This window comes from Varroa jacobsoni, unplaced genomic scaffold (genome assembly GCF_002532875.2).
Source record: "Varroa jacobsoni isolate VJ856 unplaced genomic scaffold, vjacob_1.0 scaffold_442, whole genome shotgun sequence".
Classification (NCBI taxonomy): domain Eukaryota; kingdom Metazoa; phylum Arthropoda; class Arachnida; order Mesostigmata; family Varroidae; genus Varroa; species Varroa jacobsoni.
In genome coordinates, this window is record NW_019213344.1 from 1 (window position 1) to 21,616 (window position 21,616).

At 40.0% G+C, this 21,616-nt stretch overlaps 2 protein-coding genes across 6 annotated transcripts in view; one reads left to right on the forward strand and one right to left on the reverse strand.

Annotated features, from left to right (window-relative positions):
- Nucleotides 1-3,325: 3,325 nt before the first annotated feature.
- On the forward strand, nucleotides 3,326-9,835 carry LOC111260466 (dehydrogenase/reductase SDR family member 7). Of its 5 annotated transcripts, XM_022833254.2 has the most exons (8): nucleotides 3,336-3,444; nucleotides 3,949-4,043; nucleotides 4,757-4,898; nucleotides 6,280-6,513; nucleotides 7,163-7,304; nucleotides 7,828-8,053; nucleotides 8,870-9,006; nucleotides 9,574-9,835. In XM_022833254.2, exons 3-8 carry the CDS (start codon nucleotides 4,775-4,777, stop codon nucleotides 9,587-9,589), a joined length of 879 nt encoding a protein of 292 aa, XP_022688989.1. In that variant the 5' UTR covers nucleotides 3,336-3,444; nucleotides 3,949-4,043; nucleotides 4,757-4,774; the 3' UTR covers nucleotides 9,590-9,835. The 5 variants fall into 5 exon arrangements, with proteins under 5 accessions (XP_022688985.1, XP_022688989.1, XP_022688986.1 ...); XM_022833250.2 differs by having other exon boundaries at nucleotides 3,326-3,444; nucleotides 8,870-9,601; XM_022833252.2 differs by lacking the exon at nucleotides 3,336-3,444 and adding an exon at nucleotides 3,489-3,630 and having other exon boundaries at nucleotides 8,870-9,601.
- Nucleotides 9,836-11,942: 2,107 nt separating this feature from the next.
- Wdr59 (WD repeat domain 59) overlaps nucleotides 11,943-21,616 on the reverse strand; it is a gene marked incomplete in the record, with an annotated part of 11,028 nt that continues 1,354 nt past the window's right edge. Inside the window, 8 exon segments of the mRNA XM_022833248.2 lie at nucleotides 11,943-12,645; nucleotides 12,981-13,227; nucleotides 13,371-13,644; nucleotides 14,202-14,371; nucleotides 14,900-15,149; nucleotides 15,446-16,966; nucleotides 18,683-18,823; nucleotides 20,998-21,616. Coding sequence (XP_022688983.1) covers nucleotides 12,279-12,645; nucleotides 12,981-13,227; nucleotides 13,371-13,644; nucleotides 14,202-14,371; nucleotides 14,900-15,149; nucleotides 15,446-16,966; nucleotides 18,683-18,823; nucleotides 20,998-21,090 — 3,063 coding nt within the window.

Consider the following 21,616-nt stretch of genomic DNA (forward strand, 5'->3'; position numbering starts at 1 on the left):
AAAACACTTTTACACCTCATTTCAAAACACTTTTACACCTCATTTCAAAACACTTTTACACTTCATTTCAAAACACTTTTACACCTCATTTCAAAACACTTTTACACCTCATTTCAAAACACTTTTTACACCTCATTTCCTTTTACACCTCAATGTACGCCTATTAAACACAAAACACTAAACACAAAACCTCATTTCTTATAGTACGAAACATAAGAATTGGCGATAGGCTTATTTCCAGTTCACTCGTACCTACTATGGAAATCTCATTTGATTTCTTTTCCTCCGCTTATTGATATGCTTAAGTTCAGCGGGTAGTCAGATAAACATAACATACAGATGTTTATCACCCTTGTGATCAATTACTAGTTTACTAAGCAGTAGTAAACACGTATTCTATGTATATATACTGAAACAGATATCTATATAAGTGCATCCATACTAAATTTTCATTCAAAAACACAATGCTCACACAAATTCACAACTCACATCAATTTCCACAAATTACAATGTTTTTCTTCGATTTAAGGACAAGTGATCCCCCATATTGAGTCTTGTGATATCTTCTTCTCGATAGCACAACTATGAAAAAATGCTGTCGAACCGAACAGTGTCGGCGACGCGCGACGACGATTGCGATCCTTAGTCAATAATATGTAACGTTCAGCTATAAACACCTCTGCCATTTTCGACATAGACATCATACAACGATCACTCGCTCATGTGAGAGAATGGGTGTTGAATCAGTAATGATCCTTCCGCAGGTTCACCTACGGAAACCTTGTTACGACTTTTACTTCCTCTAAATGATCAAGTTTGATCTTCATTGCAATACAGGCACGTACAAAGTACATGCCCGTCTACTCAGATGATCTCACTAAACCATTCAATCGGTAGTAGCGACGGGCGGTGTGTACAAAGGGCAGGGACGTTATCAGTACTAGCTAATGACTAGCACTTACTGGGAATTCCTCGTTCAAGGGGCACAATTGCAATCCCCTATCCCCATTAAGAAAAACATTCAATGATTACCAGCCTCGTTAAAGACTGGGGTACTCATTTTGTCTCTCAATGTAGCGCGCGTGCGGCCCCGAACATCTAAGGGCATCACAGACCTGTTATTGCTCTGTTTCAAAGTGTCATAAATATATATATATTTATGATAATATATATATATATATATATATTATATTATAATATATATATTATATACCGATATTATATACCAATAGTATAGGTTCGGTATCTCAATACCATATATAGAATAACTCTTCAGAATTAGAAGAATTACCTTAGAATTATATATCAGTTATGATTACCTAGTCGTCGTCTTACTATGTGTCTTACTATGTAATATTTGCCTATAATTGTCAAACTGATATATAATTCTACCTTATTTGCCTTTAATTGCCTAACTGATGTATAACTCTACCTATGTTGCCATCTTTCGGGTCTCATACATCATATAGCTATATGATGAAATATGCTATGTATTATAATTCGACGTTAACGTGACTTTCTTTACGTCACAAACGCGACTTTTTACGTCGCAAACGTGGTTTTTTAACATCGTAAACGTGACTTTTTACGTCGCAAGTGGAACGTTTTACGCCATAAACGTTGGTTTTTTAACATCGTAAACGTGACTTTTTACATCGCAAGTGGGACGTTTTACGCCACAGACGTGACTTTTTTATGGTTGTAGTGGCAACGGTTATAGCAATGCTGTGGCGCCATAAACGATGTGGCGTTCGCCCCTTTTCCTACCTCCCAGAACATTGAACAAATGAATCATGAAGGCAACCTACGTCACAAACGCGACTTTTTACGTCGAAAACGTGGTTTTTTAACATCGTAAACGTGACTTTTTACATCGCAAGTGGGACGTTTTACGCCACGAACGTGACTTTTTTACGTCACAAACCTGACTTTTTTATGGTTGTACTGGCAATGGTGATAGCAATGCTGTGGCGCCAGAAACTATGTGGCGTTCGCCCCTTTTCCTACCTCCCGGAACATTGAACAAATGAATCATGAAGGCAGCATGAAAACAACAAGAAGGACAACAATCAACGCAGCGAGGAGCATCGTTCGTGATGAGTGCTACCAGTACTACTATTACTGGTGCTAGTACTCAGTGAATGCCAGTTGATAAAGGATGCTAGGGGGGAGCGGGGTCCGTGTAAAGGGGCAACAAGCTCAAGGCAAGGTGGCATACGATAGAAAGACGCCGCCGTACGCCTGTGATATACGACCTTCGCTGTGGTTGGAGCAACTGCAGCCAGCAGCGAGCTAACAAGCGGAATAGCGACATGGTGAACGACAACCCAATCTTTCTTGTTTCTCGTTTTAGTTTCTACAGTTTATTATACGAAGTTATATCACAGTTGTAAGTTTCGTGTAGTACACACCATTTCACACACGCAGTTATATAGTTTCTTGTAGTTTATCTTAGTTTAGTATATGAGTTGACCTGTTTTGTGTGCACTACGTGTATCCTCTAGTTTCTTGTAGTTTAGCTAGGTTAGTTTACCCTGGTTTCCTGATTTTATAAATTATGTACCACCCTCACATTTAACTTATGTACCACCCGCGCTTGTTCGCAGGCATAGTTGCAGGACTGGTTGGTAATGTGCTTCAGACGGAATACGTCAGCCAATGGGCCGACCCTGGCAGGCCGTAAGCTTACCTTACAGATACTTCACCTATACATAATAATAATAGTAATAAGTGAAGTTTTCGTTTTTCATGTAATAGTTCGCCGAAAGCATCCTCAAAATGATGCCAAATACTAGTTTTTATACTGATCGAAGCATTTCGTATATAGCACAAATATAATTCTACTGTATTACTTGGATAACGCGTAGTTATTAAATTACTCCCCCCTCTCCTCCTCCCCCCGCTCCTAATGCATTACATTACAGAGCGAGAGGTCAAGAGATCTCTCGTTATCGCTATTCATTAGGCACTAGAGTACAGTTTCAGCAATTGTATTTGACCGTGACCACGTAAATTCTAACCCCACGTTACAGGTAAACTGCCTAGAAGTAAAGGTATCGTCTAAAAGAGAAGGTGGAACTGCAGAGCATAGACAAACACCCATAACAGCTGATTCTAGTGGAGGTATTAATGGGATAGTCCCGTTTAACTGGTCTTAGTGTTGTAGCCCCCTCCTGTAAATTCCCCACATGATAGCTGTGCTATATCGTCAATTCTTTAAATAAAACAAACTGATCTGTGTATAGCTGTACTATATCCAAACAAGTACTCAAACAACTAAACTAATAGCGGCGCCGTTGCCCGGCTTCTCACCCTTCCCGTCTCCAACACACCAGATAAACCAGTGAAGTCGTATCTAGTTTTTATGATCGGCAGAGATTGTCAGCAGGCTGCTATTACCAGCCAGTTACAACTGCAGCGGCAAGGAGACGACAACATAATCGGGTAAGACTTTTCTGCGCCAACAAAAGGAAGTTAATGTTACCAGCTGCAAAACTTGTAGCAAAACGTGTTAGTTTAATTTGTTTATTTTATTTGACTGATTATATTCACAAACCTGACACGTGACAGGACAACGGTGCTCTTATTGGTGAATTTGTTTGACGAAACGTTGCTGCTATCCCAAATACAGTGGGTACCTACACTGAATGACTTGTATTTGGTAAAAAGAACCAGAAGAGCTGTTTGATGCTGTTTTTCTAAGAAGTACTTGTACATTATTATCTTTATATTTAGAGTAGGTATATAGTCTTGTAAACCATTAGGATTAACCTTTGCCGGAACTGAAAAATTCCACAAACAGGATGTTGGCGTATGACAATGGCGTCCACTAAGTCGCTATGTCTTTACAGCATACAGACTCTATATAGAAGTATATTTCTCTGCCATGATGATGATATGTTATTTGTCTCCGATTTGCTTCGTTTCTGAATATCTGATCTACACTAGCCAATCACCAAAAAACCCCGGTTGTGATAGCTGAAAAGCTTCTACTATGTTTGACGCCCTTCTGCCGCGTTGTGTTGACTACGAATTGCGCCAAGGTATATCAACAAGTAATTTAGGCTTTTTCAAACCGCCTAAGTTTCTGGTCAGAGGTTTCAATTACAAATTTGTTTTGTCGACGACAGATAAAGCAAAACTTGTGTGAATAAAGAAAGTTACTTATTGATTTAGCAAAAGCATAGAGTAGCCGCAGGAATGACGGCTTAGTGGCAGCTAAATTAACTGACAGGAGTGGCCTCGACTAATCTGCTCTGACTAGCAGCGCCAGAATCAAAATATGTCCGCAAGTGCCTAAAGGAATAATATATTTCAAATAGGTTCATTATCGGCTCGATATAATTATTATTACAAGCTGTTTCTACCTATCAAGAAGGCTTCACTTAAATAATGACAGATTTTGTTCGACTGGAAATGCACGCACCGATAACCGCAGTATTGACGAGTAACTAGACTGCTCATTAAAGCGATGATAACTGCTTTTCAATCTAAACTGTAGCACGCTATATTCTGTTTTCAGCGTTGTTGTGCATAATTAATTGCCAATAGTTCTACAGGCCTCGGTCCACTGACACAAAAGCAAGCGTCAACAATATTGGTTTGGTACAAGCATTTAAAAAAATTTTGCTCGATTACGATGTTTGTAGTGAAGCTTCACATACTGTGCTGTGAATGAACTAGTCCTATAATACTTTTAATAATAATAATGACTTTTTTGGTAATGATGTTATATGGGGTTATATCCCGTTTCCAGGAGCGCCACTAATCTAAAATGCTACTGTGTATTGGAGCGGCCTGCGCCGTAACGCTTGGCCTTTGGACTTGGATAGGAGACGCAGATTTTTCGACGTTAATTTCGCATGTTTTTTTCCGCAGCCGATGGGAAAAATATCGAGGTACGTATGGTCCATTGGGCCAGAAGCAATTGACGAAGAACAAGAAAAAAGTCGGCATAGCCCAATAAAGACATATTTATTGTTGTAAGATGTAACACTGGAATACATTTACGAGCCAGAGAAAACATATAAAAAAAAACCTATTCTGGCTAGTGGGTTGCAGAAACAGCTTGCAGATATAACTGGTAATTGAAGAGGAGGGTCCTAATTTTGATATAAACGTATTACATTCAGCTAATTGGTATGTTCCGAATACGATTGCAATTTAGTGTAGCCTGAAATATTTGAAACAAAATAAAACATTCTGGCCTATTAACTCTAGTGACCTCAATCACTGTCCTGCGTTGGGTGAAATTTTAAATTAGATGTCTCAGGTGTTAGGCAAGAATAAGAATCATACAGGCTTAAAACAAATAACATACCTTGTTTTCTTCCAATAATAATGGCTACGTGTGGCAAAACATAGTTAATTAAAACATATAATAAAACATAAAAATGAGCTTTAGCACCTAAAATTCAATTTTGATTCATTTAGATATTATCTACCCTCTTCACATAGGAATATAATTCGAAACGATAACAAGCAAAGTCAAATTGCCAGTTATCGCCTTTTTCTGTTTCTCACTTCAGTATTCATTGCCTAGATATTGATTATACGTGCGTTACTGACGCGTGCAAATGCTTGCGTTCGCCTTGATTCCACAGCAGTGGATTTCCGAACATCTTTTCCTAAGCGCTTTAGTAACAATGAGTTGACAAAACCGCTCCTAGCACCCTAAAAGTATTCCGAGCATTATCATTTGGCATCTGAGGCGCGCTTGTATCGAGTTGTCTTTGTTTGTTATTATAACTTCCGGGATAACTTCACAGTAAATGATCAACTTGAAAAAATCAAATTATAGTTGTGAAATGAGGTTGATATCGCTGTAATGGCTGGAGCCTAGAAACTGCCCATTCCGTTTAATTTGACGTTTTAATTTCTGCTCAATATTATTTCTTGAAGCCGAGCATTATTGGAAAATTTCTATTCTATTATACTGCAATGACAACGAAGGTTATCACTAGGTGCCTTCATTGTAGGTCCTGTCTTTAGGAACGCTGCAGTAATGTCTATAACGCTTGAGATCTGTTTTGCCGAAAAAGTATGAAATTTTATAGAGTAATAATTTTACCGTTAAAGCACTCAACTCAGTAACACATGTGTGTATATATATATATGGATAACTATAATTTTAAAACCGACAAGTTTGAGTTGATCGATGATTGTATTCGATTGGGAAAATTTCTTCACCAAAAAGTTATGTCTGCAATAAAGTTATTTTTATGTATATGACTAAAAACTATTTTTCTTATATGACCTGCGCTTTCCGAATGCTCGTAGGACGAGTCATTTGGATAACAGGTGCATCTTCAGGTATAGGCGAACAGCTGGCGTACATTTTCGCTCGTCTTGACTGCAAACTTATCCTCTCGGGGACGCGCCAAGCTGAACTTGAACGAGTGAGAAATCGCTGCGAAACAATTTCGGAGAAATGCGAAGTTCTTATAGTGCAAGGCAATATTGCGGACATAGAACTGCACTCGAAATGGGTCAAGACAGTGCTGGACAAGTTCGGTAAGCTTGTTGCCTAACGTTACTCACTACTAGTTCGTACAGTTATTAGCTTGGGCCTAAGGTTCTCTTTCTTAGGTAACGACACCTCCCGCTCCTGTACATATAATAGATCATATAACGCAGAGTGTACCAATCGATTATATGCCCATTTAAATAAATAATGCGTTTATTCGTTTTGAACCGTCAGGCTCGGCGGTCATTTAAGATGAAAGCGCTGTTAGTTTTACCAAAAAATAGCCTCTTTCCAAAATATAGAATAGCCTCTTTCAAGTTATTATGTATTCGAAATGTCAACGATTAAACACATACTGCAGACTATGACACCGCCCTTATTACTGACCTCGTTAATATTAAATTTCTCCTATTATATATATTTGTGGTTAACGTTATTCTTTTATAAAACATATGGTAATAATTATTACCATGATTATTATGAATACTTATTACTTGAATGCAGACCAAACGAAATGCACGATCTCCTCATGCAGCATGAATGTAATACGTCCTAGGAAGGAAAAAGAGACATACATTAGAGTTTGATTTAAGGATGCGCGTACTCTACAGTGCAATTAGTTTTGGCCAACTAGAGTGGGTCACAACTCCGTAGTGATTGCGCATCTGATGCTAACTGATTAGAATCGTAACACAGGGATGATCGATGTTCTCGTTAATAATGCCGGTCGATCGCAGCGTGCCAGGTTCGTCGAAATCTCGATGGAGATCGACAAGGAGCTATTTTCCATCAACGTTTTTGGCATGATCTCATTAACACGCGAGGTCGTCAAATTTTGGTTAGTTCACATAGATTAGTCAGCTTTTTTTGTTCAAACGATTTATACCAGACAGACATAATTTTGTGGTGCGTTTCTTGAACTTCAGAAACAAGTGTAAATGCTTCTCTAATTCGATAATAGATTGTACACGCACACACAGTTAATAGTATGGTGTTGCCGGAGCGGGGTAAAATCTGGATTCAATAGCCTGTTTTACAAGTGAATCGATTTAGTTATTGTTGTCCATACTACCATCTGGTGTAGGCAGATTTCAGGCGATCCACGGACTTTGATGGAATTAGTAAGCTACCTCCAAATATTGAGGTCCTTAGTTCAGCTTTGAGTAAAATACTAGAGCGTCACCCGCAGACTTTGTTTCGTGCTAGTTTTGCAAATAAAGCTGGTAGTATAGATAGATTATAATTAGAAATTTTTATTAAAATATCCGTTGGCGTGTTCATAATGTTTCGAAGGTAGTATGGTTTCTGCGGGGTTCGGAAAATTGACATGTATACTACCTATCATTACTTGCCTACCCTAGGATAGAAAAGAAAAAGTGCAACGGCCAAATCTTAGTGACTTCCTCCACTGCCGGCAAAATAGGAGCCCCGTTTTCAGCGACGTACACTGCCAGCAAGCATGCTTTGCACGGATACTTTGAAGCATTGAGGTCAGAGATGCAAGCTATCGAGCAACCCATAAATATTACGATCGCGTGCCCAGGACCTGTTCGATCAAATATTCGTGTCACAGCATACACCGAAAAGGTACGTTTCGAAAGGTTACCATCATTGTATGACCTAATACTTCCTTGTACTGTATATACCGAATTAGGAATAATTGTATAGTAAAAGTTTCAACTAGTATAGACGTAAGCGAATTTCGTCAAACTTTGTTTTGTATGGTAATATTTTAATGTTAGTCTACAGCAGGTCGACTTTAATTTGTTTACCTATATTGTCGTCTTCTACTTAGGGGTTTTACGTCGCGCATTTCTTTTTAATAGGACACTTAATACATTAGCCTCTTTCGACCATTGTTTGGGTGCATATATCGTTGTACGTGAACTCGATGTACATCTCATTAGCCTCTCTGTAGCAAAAGTACAGCTGTTGATGAAGGTGTATAAACAGAACATCAATTCAAGAAGATGTTATTCGCAAAAGCCTTCTATTCAGTTAGAGCTTTGCTATGCCATCAAAATTCGTTTCTCTCTGGATTAAGTAACAATTTTAAGCTGCCAAGAAAGTCATGAATTGAACACCGCATGGCACAATGAAATACAACTAACATAAAGTAATAGTTGCTTTTGAACGCTTTTCAACAAAACGCATTTACATTTGGTCGAAATAGCACCACGACGGTATAACATTAGGCAGAATTCATAGCTAGAAACGGAAGAAAGCACGGTTCGTACTGCACGGTATCGCAGAGGACTGCATGGTACTACAGATAGAAACGCACACTACCTCGGCGAATACCTATTGAGCTTCGGCTTCGAACGTCGTTTAATACATGGAACTTCTTTAAAAAATGTGGCTAACTATGATACAACTAACTGAATTCGCAATTGGTTCACACAGATTGGCGTACAGTACAACATGCCGGATACGGCCGATCAACGTCTAATGGAGACAGCGCGCTGTGCACGCCTCATGGTGTCCGGTCTTGCAAGTGGACTCGACGAGCTGTGGATCTCTAATCAGCCAATTCTTATCTCGTACTATCTTGCTCAGTATATGCCATCAGTATTCCATCACTATTTAGTGCCCTTATTGATGAAGCCGAGTATAATGGAGATGCGAGATGGCAGGTAGCATGTCAGTGAAGGTCTAACGAGGTCTCCATTGTCCGGTGTTGACTTGGGCCGTAACAGCTTTGTTAACCGTAGTAGTCAACTATCCTGATGCGTAGCCACGTGGAGGAAAGCTAGTTAGAGCATTGGCAGTGTTGCTTATAGATGCGCCTAAGATAGCGTGTTAGCATCAATTAGAGGAGATTCCGAGCATAATGTACTCATCAGCGAGGTTTTTAAAAGCTTTTTATCTATGTTTAAAATTAACTGACTATGGTTAGAAGCTGTGAAAGAATTTATTTATGCCACTTTCTAAACATATAATGTAATTATATGTTCGGTATACTCGGACCGTAACTTAATTCGAGATGGGATGCAAAAATCCCAGACCACATGATGTCGGGTGTTCAAAGGTAACCTTGTAGGTATTTAACCATAACTTCTTCCATAAATAGTAAATAATAAACTCTTGTTGTATTGATTTCGTTTTAGGACAAGCAATGAATAATTGCGTAACTGGCTGATTTTCCTTTTCCTTTTAATGTCAATGACGGAATGACTGGCGAGAGCTGAATCTGCCGTTAACACAAGAGCTCTGAGCAAATGGATTAGTAATTATTGTCTGTTGGTGAAGATTATTTTATATGACCCTTGATGTTAGTCTTCTATTTATCTATCTATAAATATATATTAATGGTACAATAAATGTTGCAGGAGTTTGTCTGGAATATTTAAATTGGTATGAACCTACTAATGACGCGTTCCATTTTTATTACCACTAATTCTGTGTTCCTACTACCAGACATAGGTGTCGCTTATTAGTTGATAAAAAAAAATGGTACAACACAATTGTTCTATTATTATTATTATTAGGCATGTAGATATCACAGCTCGAATTTTTATCCCAACTAGTTTTCATACAGATGCAAATCTACAGTGCTTCGCTGCCTTGTGTGTCGTTCTCAGCGTGGTTATTCTGTGCATCGTTTCAATTTTTCATTTAAGCCTGGGATCTTTGACAGGATGAGATTGCTGATCTTAAAACTGCTTAGGTCATCCTTCTTGTGTCTGTATGCATTTATCTATATTCACGAACTTTGTATAAATATATTTTTATGAACATCTACTTTGCTACATGTATTATGCAGTAAACTGATTTGTTCATCGGTTTCTTCTATGCACTGACCAATCGACTAGGGTGGCGTTTCATGAGGTAAGTAGAGATGCGCTGAGCAGCGCACTTCACCTGCATAGATTGGTTGTGCGGCATTCAACATGTACGATGCATTTAAAGGGCAATACAGCGCTTCATTTGAACAGAAATTCCTTCAAGCATTCGCAATAGATGCATCCGATCAAAACATTAGAGGATATGTTTGCCTCAAAAACATGCGTACTGATTGGCTCATTAGTCAGCAGTTGATTATTTAGATGGAAAACTAGTTTCCGTGTAGTGGCCATATTCCGTTAAAATTTCCTAGAATATTTTTACACGCGCGCATTGACAATGTACACAATAACTATCGGTTTGTCGAAAATTTCAAAATAAAGTAATGCTATATATAAAAAATTAACCTGCCACTTACGGTAAATTACGTCGAAATGATGCTTCATCATTTTCATTATGTATTCGAAGATGCTTGAAAGTTTACAGAATTTTGGGGAAGCATATATTTAGGGTGCCAATACGAATTTCCAAAATACAAAAAAGTTGCCTAAAAATCCACTGTCGTCGTCATCATCAGTGAATCATAATGAACTGGTAGCTTCCATCATGGCATGCATAATCTGCTGTACAATGAGTACACCAACTCGACAGAGGTGAAAAACTATTCTTTGGGAAAAGAGAAACGCACGTCATGGATTACAGATGTATGATTATTCTTATAAACAATAGGGTATTTCCTGTCGTGAGTATCAGTGTTTTTATGAAGTAATAGGAATCATTAGCTAGTGCCATATAGGGCACCGTACTGAAGTGAATTTGAACGCATATGTGTTGTACACAGTTTGCTGTGAAGGAAATGGTCCGATTTATCAATTTGATGCTCTACTAAATACCAATAAATTCGCTTCAGCTACGTATCTTTAAGCTAACGTAGTCTGCTTGGAAATTTGGTAGGTGCCGTCACGCCTTACGTAAGTTTCAGCCGCAGAAGTTGCAGGATTTTTATGGCGTATTTGATCATGTAAATTCGTCGCACATACTATCGACATACTATTTATCTACACTTATATTAAACGACTTATATTCCTTACACGCGCTGTCCGAAAATGAATCTACACTTAATTAAACGACTTATATTCCTTACGCGTGCTGTCCGAAAATGAATGTGGAGTTTTCCTTGTCGCCAGTTATAAATTTTCAACTTCCTTAGGTTTGTGCCATTTGGGACATTGTTGTCCAACTCTTATCGTTTTATTTTAGACAACCCAGGATGCGCATGTTACTTATTTCGTTGTTTTCATACAGGCATACGCTTGAATAATACCTTTCAGTTTGCAGCTCCCCATAAGCCTTTCATTTACAAACAGGAGGATTTAGTCAAAGCCTACTTACGTCTTCTACACTAAGTCAGTGTGAAATGTACGCCTATGTAACAGAACCGAATGAAAAGTGTGTGTTTGTTTCTGGAAAAAAATACTAGGTATTCTTAGGCATGGCTTAGGGCGGGTGTCCTACATGTTAAAGTGATTTATGATGCTCAATAGGCGAAATTGTACAAAAAAAAAACGAAGGACTGACTTCAGCCTTGAAAAAACACCTTTGAAAATACCTATATATTTCTAAGCATAAAGACCATTAAAGTCCGGCAGAAGCCAACCTTATGTACTCTAATGCAATAATGAGCATACGCATCTCAAGTAAACATGTGCAATTCTTGCGTGCGCACCTAAATTATACATATCAGTGTAATCTTTTTTCATACATTCACATGTTTACATAGTTTCATTTATACCCTGCGAGTCGTTTATATCGGTGAATGGCGTCATCAGCGTGTTCGTGCCTAGTTTCGCTTTGGTCTCTATTGCCTTGTCGAGTTACTTTTTTTTGCCTTCTTTTCGTATGTCAAGTGCATACTTCACGTGTCCTTTGTTTTTTTGAGGATCATCAGCACCTTAATTATACATCCCTGGTACTACCTTTCAGAGAGGTAGAGTTGTTTGGGATTTATTTCAAAATCTTTTTTTTTTTGCTACACAACTTCGTTACCAATATACGAAAGACAATCACACCCACAACCCGTTGGGCAGAACCGCTTCTTCAGAAACCAATCCCGCATATGCTCGCTATGTCCGCCGTGATAGCAGACCAAACAGAAGAAGCTACTTCCACGAACGCCCAACTCGCAGATTGTGCAACGGAAGACCAGTTGCCGGCATTTGACGCATGTAACATCCTCTGTGTCCACGCCACAAGTCGCACATCGTTTTTTGAACTGAACGTCGTACGGTTCTCGGAAACCACGTTGTGTCGTAATGTGATTAAGGACAAGGCAACGCTGTTCCAGTAGGTTCCATTTATATAGAAGTTCAGCGTAGTGCTGTTTTAGCTGATCGTACCTGCGAAAGAACAAATCGAAACAATGTAAGTACTGAAAGTAGGACGATGAGATCTGGGTGGCGAATGTGTTTCGATATCGCCGAAGGTGTCAGCGTACCACTTATATCGTCTGTGGTTAACACTCTTGAAAAGACGAAGACACTCGAGCATTGAATGCTTTTTACAAACTTCAGATATAGCTTATTGTAGTCCAGTGCATAAGTGGCATACTTATTCAAGAAAACAGCTTTGCGCCTAATAAAAAGCAAAAAAACAGCTAGCAATCGCCTTTATAAGCAACTGTCGTCATTCAAGGAAGTTTGTTTTGTGATCCCATCCAATAAATATCTTGTACCTAGTCATTTGTTGTGGGTTAAGAAGGAAAGTATCCTCTTCTTGGCCGTACGAGACGCCGGTTATTAAAGGCTCAAGGCCAGCGACGGCAACAGCTTCGTCGCCTATTACCGCAGACGCTTCAAGAGCAACTAGATCCTTTGCTGAATCCTTTTTGCCTCCTAGTCTACTACTGAGAAATGCAGCTGGAATACCGGCATGAGCCTGAGGCGAGCTCCCTGTAATACTGTTATATGGAGACCCGCCAGCTGCAATAGCGCACACACAAGTCAGGATACAAAACAACTGAATTAATTATTAGCAATAGTAAATTTAAGATAAATTTAAGTAAATAAGATAGTAAATTTGACTAGCTCATATTGAGAATAACACGAGTCAATAACACACAAACCGTTAATCATCTTCTGCCAGGTCTTCTTGAGGACGTTGCTACTTCTATCGCTATTTTTTCTCTCAGGATGGCTCGTGCCTTCAGCTACGGCTACCTCGCCAGTGTAACCCCTTCGGCTCTTTTGCCTGCGAACAACTTCACCAAAAACGCAGCAAAGCATTGCTACCGTCTGGATATCATAGAGCCTCAAATATCGATCGATAAGGTGTTCGGCCAATTGCCTGCCGAAGACATGCATTGGCCAGGGTAGCTCCGAACCGCACAATGTACCTCGCTGCGTGTACAGAATGAAGATTAGAAAAACGTGAGGTACATAATATTACAATTGATTATACGATAAGTGAACCGAATATGTTTCGCGTGCTTGTAGCAGAATGCCAGCGATGTTTCACGTATGTCTTCTCGAAATTATTTAATATATATATTTAATAATTTACTACTATAATTTTAAGTATAGCTACTATATGTGCATATGATTAGAACACGGCAACCAAGACCTGTGTTATCAATTTTTGATCCTAAAGCAGTGACGACGCACATCGGTAGGCCGTCGCGGTTGTTGGTTTGTCACGCAATAAACCATTTTATCTCTAATTCACTCTCACGAGATCTATCCAACTGTTTGTATTCGTGGCTGTTTACCGACACATTTATCGGCTCGTTACAACGCATATACCTTAGTTTATGCTGCATTAATTAGTCGCATATCTCTTCCATAGCATTCTAGTGATAGGCACCTGCATCATGAAACCAAACTACTTTGTTTTATAATTATTTTTCATTTATTATTATTTATCAAGTCTGGTCACTTTTAGGAGTAATTTCCATCACCTGTTGTTGGAGTTGACTTTCAACAATTTGTGCGGCAAGAGTCCATACTTGAACGAGATCACTGCGACGGCACTCCTTGGCAACCTCAAGATTGTGCCTGCAAGCGTCCAGTGGGTCGGCAACGCTTAACTTATACTTCGAAGCCAGCTGGTAACACACTGGAAGTACGCCTGTCAGTTTCATCAACAAGAAATACAAATGCTCAGACCTAAACCATGCCGCAGGACAGCTTCGTCAAGGGAACAAAAGCCTTGCTTTTATGTGAAGAGCCTTCATCTAAATAACCTAGACTTTCAGCGGTTAAGCAAAACAGAAGTTCGTATAAAAAACGCATGCTCTCATTTGCCCTATTGAAACTAAAACTCTCAATTCCGCTAAAGCATCAGAGACGCACCAACAAACAGCAATAATAGAGTCTCAAAGGCGTATTCATCCACTGAACCTAGCTCAAAGGATACCCGTGGTTATTGTCAAAATTAGCCACAAATCTGATCCAACCTGACCTAAATCCAAACGTTTCACTTTTTTTTATGTGCAGTACAATCTGAAAACCAGATTATAATACCATATGTTATTGGGTAAAAACATATAACAATGATTTCTTTCAAAGGAACCTTATGAGGCATCACTTGCCTGGCTCGAAATCTGATGCTACTATTGAAACAAATGAATAAGTGGGCGGGGGTTATTCCACTAACCAGGCATGCTGTAGATAAGTACGGCTGCTGATGGTACATGAATTTTATCCAGGGCTGGTGGGGTCAGGCCTTGCAGTCTTCTTCGACCCTTCTTCCGAGGCTCGCGATAATAGTACGATGAAATCGTCACATCTCTTTCGTTCTTAGCTACAAACGATGGATATAATGAACTTGAACCGGTTCGCGGATTCAACGGATTTCTGTGCGCCTTAATGTATGCGCCTAGAGCAGATAAGCTTCTCGGCGTCACCTAAAGCAAATCAGAAATTATTAATATCACAAAGTGTAAGAAAATCGAGTGATATTTGATTGCCGAGGACAATGCGATGATGCACGCCATAAAATATAAAAGCATATTAAAAATAACGATATTATCAGAAACTAAAGAACGCATCAATACGTATCGTAATTAACATGGTTGAAACTCTACCTCTCGAACCATCGTATCTTACTGGCTTAGTAAGCGAAGAACGACCGATAAGCATAACTAATTTAGGGCTTGCAATTTTCCAAGTAGAAAAGTTAAAAAATACATATCTCTCTAACCTCGCTTTCTCTCTGGTTCTTTTGAATGTATGAAGGCCGAGTGAAGCAGACGAGAAAATGCGCCCCGCAAAAACGGGCTCCTGATGTTCGTGGGAAAGGAACTGATGAGTCCTGCTCGCCACCATAGATGTTCACGGGCACCGGAGGTAGCTTTGGGGCATCGGTCTCGACGTCGCCCTTGTTGGTCGTCTCCAACGCTTTGATTGACTCGAGCGTTTTAATAAGTTGCTTGAGACAGGGCTCTAGACAGGGCTGGTTTCGGCTCACGTGTTGAGTCGATGTAATTCGCAGCACCTTCTGCAGTTTGGCTTTGATTGAGCTCTGCAAAGCTGAACCCTTTGAGAACGAGAAGGTCGGTGGTACATTTTTCGGATAATCCTTCGGAAATGTCAGTGTAATTTCTATCTCGTAAAGGCAGACCGTGATGAGGATAAGACACATCCTTTTCATGGCATCCAATTTTACTAACTCGGTGTTCGGAGGTTTGTCATTCAGCAAATTGTTGAACTCCTCTTCGAGAGACTGATTATCTCGGTTATCGTCGTGCAACGAAATGTTATCGAGATGATCTGACGACGAATTGCTTATCATCGGGTAGAGAACGGACGTTTGCAAGAAACCATTTTTCATCAGTGCAACTAGGCGACACTCTTTCACCTTGCTTAGATTTGACGTGGCCACCTTGATAAATGGACTTCCCGTATTCCAGGTATGGACATGTTTTCCGGATCGCACACTCCACACCGCTAATCCCTGCAGATCTTCGCTAGGGTTCGAGCTTCGTTCATAGCACATGAGCAACGAATCACCGAGTGGACTGAAGCGCACCATCCAGGCGGGATTCTCAACAAGAATATGCTTGTCAATGATCGCCCCAGAACCAGCAGAGTTGTTGCAGTCCCATAACTTAACGGTACTGTCCTGACTGGACGACACAAGCCAGTGCTCCATAGCTGGTGACCAATCAATACTGTACACACGCGATAAATGCCCTCCCACAAGCATGATCGGATTTCGGGGCTGTCGTATATCCCACAGGTAAATACCATTATCGTGGGTCGATGCGATGACGTTGGCGTTCAACTTGTTAAATCTCGCCCGACTCGACGGCACCAGTGAGTTGAAGGCGATCTCGGGCCGTTGCATTGTTCGACAGTCCCAAATATATGTGTATTCTTCCTGACCAGCGGACGCAAACATGGGTGTCCCACGACACCAGTCGACATCGGTAATTGCCCGTTTGTGTGCGGCCCGCTTGATGTGTTCAACGGTCAATGAATCGTTCGTGCTACGCACGAAATAAAGAGCACTGCCAGATGCCAAAATCACAAGACCCTTCTCGGTGTGATTCCATTCAGCGTTTACAGACGCGGGGTTTATGCGATTCATGTTAGGCGCGTACTGACCCTTCGTTATTGTTCTGCCCTGATCAAGGTCGAGTAAACTCATAAACGAGTGATCCGCTAAGAAAACCGTGTACGAGTTGGGGTCCATGGCCATCGCCAACGGGGCGTAGGACACCTGTGGACGATGGGAAAAGGGAAAGACTAAATTAATTCTTACTCAAGGCAAGTTGTTATATATATATATATATATATATATATATATATATATATATATAAGAGGATTAAACAAGCCTGTGACTGAACACAATGAAGTTCTTATTGTTATATTTTGATTTCTGAACGTCTGGTTAGTGAAGCAACATCGATACTGTTTTAACTGACTACCTGATGTTAACTATTAGCCCTACTTAACAAGGGCGGGAGTCGCTGTACGAATGAAAACGAAAATAAAAACCGCCTTAATTTTCGTTTATATTTAGAAAAAAAGACTACGATCGATTATGAAAGACGGAAGGTAACACACTAGGCCATCTGCCAAAGCAGACGACCAAAGAAGTGTTTACTAGAGCACCATCAAAAGTAAAATGTTCCTTCTCTCACAACAAGAATTAAAAGCTAATTACCCAAAGTAGACTATCTATTAAATACCTAATCTCGAAAAATTGCAAAACTCAGATGGCCAGACTAGGATATCCTTTTCTGTTAAGCTGCTATGTACCGGCAAATTTATATTAGCAATATTTTTTAGGTACTCTTAGACCAGTGTGATTATGTTTCACACCACCCGTAAGTAAGCAACGCACATTATTAGTTGTGCAGGTTTGGAACATCGTTGCTTCCATATAAAAAATTAAATGGGTTATCCGAATAGAACGCCTGCCTGCGACCTACTTGTTACGTATATATACTTATATACGTAACAAATTATTGCGCACGATATAAATCATCGGCTTTAGACATATGTCCATTCAAGATTGACTACTAGCATCGGTGGAACAGCATCTAAGTACCCATTCAGCGAATAATCATGTGATATCTACCGAAGGCCTTTGATGCATCACTTGAACGAGAAATACTTTAGGACACAACCTGCAATTTATCTTTCCATTTTCCAGATTCTGCGTCAGCCTCGTCCACATAAATCCAGCGTTCGATTTCTTAATCTTCCACGGTTCGAGCGTCTGTACATTGCGTTGGGATATGAGACGCATATTGTTCGTAGAGACAGTTTAAGCGAAGTAACCATATAATTCGTAATTGCAGCACAATAATTTAGTACCTTACGTCGGCCAACGTAATTCCTCAGAATCCTAAAGCGGTTTTGAGCCATTATACAGATTAATTAGTTACTGTTTTTTCTTTCTGTTCGAAAAAACAGTGATACAAAGTATGCGCAGCTGGTTCGTTTCGAGATGCGTATATATATTTGAGAAAACAACTATTACAGGTATTGCATTCAAACATCAGTTATGTACAATTTGCGTTTACACGTGTACGTGAATCAGACCTTGTTTGTCATCTAATTATAGATCTAGCTCTTTAAACGTTAACCTGTAGTGATGTTTATATCTAATCAATAAACACCATGTACAATGAATTCGAATACGATATAAGTCAATTTTTTGCGCCACGGTGCTGTAGTTAAAGCACAAGCCGTCATTTGCTGGTGTGCACTAATTAAACGAATAATTGTTCTTTGCCGTTTGGGTTTGTTATATGTGCTAAGCTTGTCTGTCCTATTTCGGTTATTAAAAACGACATCTGAAAGGCCACCCATTCAGGTGCTATTGTTTCCGGGGCACTCGAAATAAGCAAAGGCGTTATCGTTAACGGTTGCTTCCGTTATGTATAGGTAAGACGCATATAATGCAAGCGTCAGCTAGATATTCACCTGAAGCAAGGCTGGCGTCCGGGACCATTTGTCCTCAATGGTTGAGCCCTTTCGGGAGCTCGTGGTCGAGAACAGCGGACTTGAGGCGTTTCGCTGCATCGACGCTGGGCGTTCGCCATAATAGAGCAATTTGCGTAACATCTGCAGAAATAACAAGAAATCACATACAAACCACATGGAGATGGCGGGTTAGAGGCTACATCCGCAAAACGACAGGTATAGAGATTTGAAGCGCTAGGATTGCAAACAAGATATTTTCCTTTCATGCAACGTTTTGCAGACGGTTGCGTAAAAATGTTGCTATTAGCTATACGTCATGTATTTATTAAAATGCGTTATTGCGTTTACTTATTAGAATAAGTCGAACAAAATATGGCCTTAAACTTAATTGGCCTTCATATAGAGACTAGCTATATTCTAAAGAAAAAAAATACGACACTATAAAAAATTCGATCGTCGATAACAAAGATCCCCGTAACAGTCTTTAGTTAACTCCCAACAAGATGTCGTTCATAGAATTATTAAAAATTCGGTTTCCATTTAGCTGAGTTCACTCATACCAATACAACGCGACTAAAGACAAATATAGGTACGCCATAATATTATAGGCAAAATAATTGATCATTACGCCTAATTCCCTACCGTCCCGATGAAAGGTTGAACGTACCACCCTTTGTATCAAAGGACGAAAACACAGAGTATACAGTGTGTATATTAATACTAACAACAATAGAAAATTTCCACTGAACCCATCCAGTTTTACTAACCCAAGAAAATTTTAAGAATGGTCGGTCTAAGGCTTTTTGACCGACAGCAGTCGAATGAATATCAAGCGAGAGGACGAGACCGTATTACTATTATATTCGATATTCTATAATCTTTCTGCGAATCGGCTGCGTACACATAGTCGAAGTGTTTTCTAAGGAGTCACCAAACGAGGCAAGATCAACAAGTCCCTCTTTTTTAGCGCAAGAAATATCAACATAGAGAAATCAAGACTACTACAGCGGCTGGCTAAAGGTCGCCTCACTGCGCACTACCATTTGACCGACTGACTCCTTATCCTCGGTTTCAATCCTCTCATCCTTTTCGCTTATCATGGGCCCAGCATTTATCAGTTGAAACAGCAGAAGCAGTATATGTAACTATTGTAATCATAAGGCAACGTAATTTCTGTTTTGACATTGCTCTCGCAAGCATTGTCCTCGTTGTGATTTCCTCTAAAAGAACTGACTGAAACCAGGTCCAGAGGCGTCGACGGACCCTGCGGCTGCGCGTCAAGTGAAAACTGTAATCGGTGACAGCTGTTATTGCTATTACCTTACGCGCGCGAACGGCTGGTCGCGGCTGACTGCGACGACCGCTTACACCCTTGTTGTTTTTGTTCGTGGCGCTCCGGTTACTGCTATTATTGCTTTTTTTGGACACCAAGCTTAGCCTAGAAGCGATCCAATGCTTCAATATATGCTGTTGTGCTCAATGGCACGAATTGCCTACTCCCATTGTTGGCGTCCTATCGTTCTTTCGCTGCCGCTGCGATGGTCAATGATTGACGCGCAAGTCTTTGCTTTACTCTGTCTGTACGCAATACTGTTCACGTGTCAGTCTGAATTTATACGCGTATATGCAACAGAGCAGTGCTCCTTGTTTCGAATGTCTTTCTGCGCTCGCCGTTGTCACTGGCCGCTTCCTCGCTATTGTAGCAGCGGCAGAAGTCATACTTATTCGCTGCTGCTTTCAAGCATATACATATATATAGTCAGTTTTTCCAGTGAGTGGAAGTGGTGCAGGTGCGAGAACTGACTGTACATGGATAAACGTGATACCATCATCAGTGAAAATTAAATGCTTAAAAAACGAACACAAACAGGAGATCAGGAATATATAGAGCAATAAAAAGCTCCAATATATAGTCGATGAAAAAGTTCAGTAAACACCCCGCAAATACTAACTGATAGATAAATTCATCCAGAGACAAAAGATTGAATGTAATATGAAAAAGTTTGATTAGGTCCAATGAAAACAAAGATGCAGAGTAATTGCCCTGTCGCTACTTAGAAATACAGAAAATTTTATCACTTCTGCCTATATATTATACATGAACTTTAACAATCCCGGTAGGCAAGCAACATGTGTATTCTTGGAGATGGGATGGTGAATAAGGTTGTAATGGCCATCTTCAACGAGTCTGGCCCACATAGTGACTGCAGTAACGGTCGACTCCTACTGATTCGCAGATCGCGCTTCCTTTTTGCTAATATAGTCAACAAAGTAGCTTTCTGCTTGAGTTTTTTTCATCTGCAGTTCTACTGTACCTGCATGTTGATTTTCCTTGGGTTCGTTTTGCAATAATTGCCATCTGTATTATCTACTTGGTTACTGAAGACTTTACAGATAGTTTGAAACATAACCGCTCTTAGAGCAGACTAAGCTGTGAGCGAAAATCGAACGCTCAGATTCCAGTTTCAATCGCATCTTGAACACAGTACACGCGCGATATACGTGAGCGTTCTCTCTCGTTCGTTTCCTCTCGGTGCATCCGCTACTTCTTCTAAGCGTCGAAGTTAATGGACTTAATGCTAACTAAGAAAATCGACTGTATTCTCGTTTTTATGCTTATAACAACAGTATTTTTCGAACATCTGTCTTAATTTAGCGCAATCAGGATCTACACATCATCGGACTACTGCCAGATCCTCACCACCAGATACAGCTATGAGCGTCACAGCGCCACATTCCATTCGACGATCAAGTCTTCACTGTAACACATCATTTTGATCGGGTTATCCTGACAAGACCCTTTCTTCTATATATCTCGTTGTGTCAGCACACGTGCCACAATTCACACCACATCGATATTATATATGCGGATTTAAGTCACGCAATTAAGTTCTTATCATTCATGGTGTAGTTGCAATTGTCGTCATCGCGAAC

Coding starts and splice junctions, on each gene's coding strand:
- LOC111260466 (XM_022833250.2), top strand. CDS start 4,775: ATGCTACTGTGTATTGGAGCGGCCTGCGCCGTAACGCTTGGCCTTTGG. Junction 4,899..6,279: donor CCGATGGGAAAAATATCGAG/GTACGTATGGTC, acceptor GAATGCTCGTAG/GACGAGTCATTTGGATAACA. Junction 6,514..7,162: donor GACAGTGCTGGACAAGTTCG/GTAAGCTTGTTG, acceptor ATCGTAACACAG/GGATGATCGATGTTCTCGTT.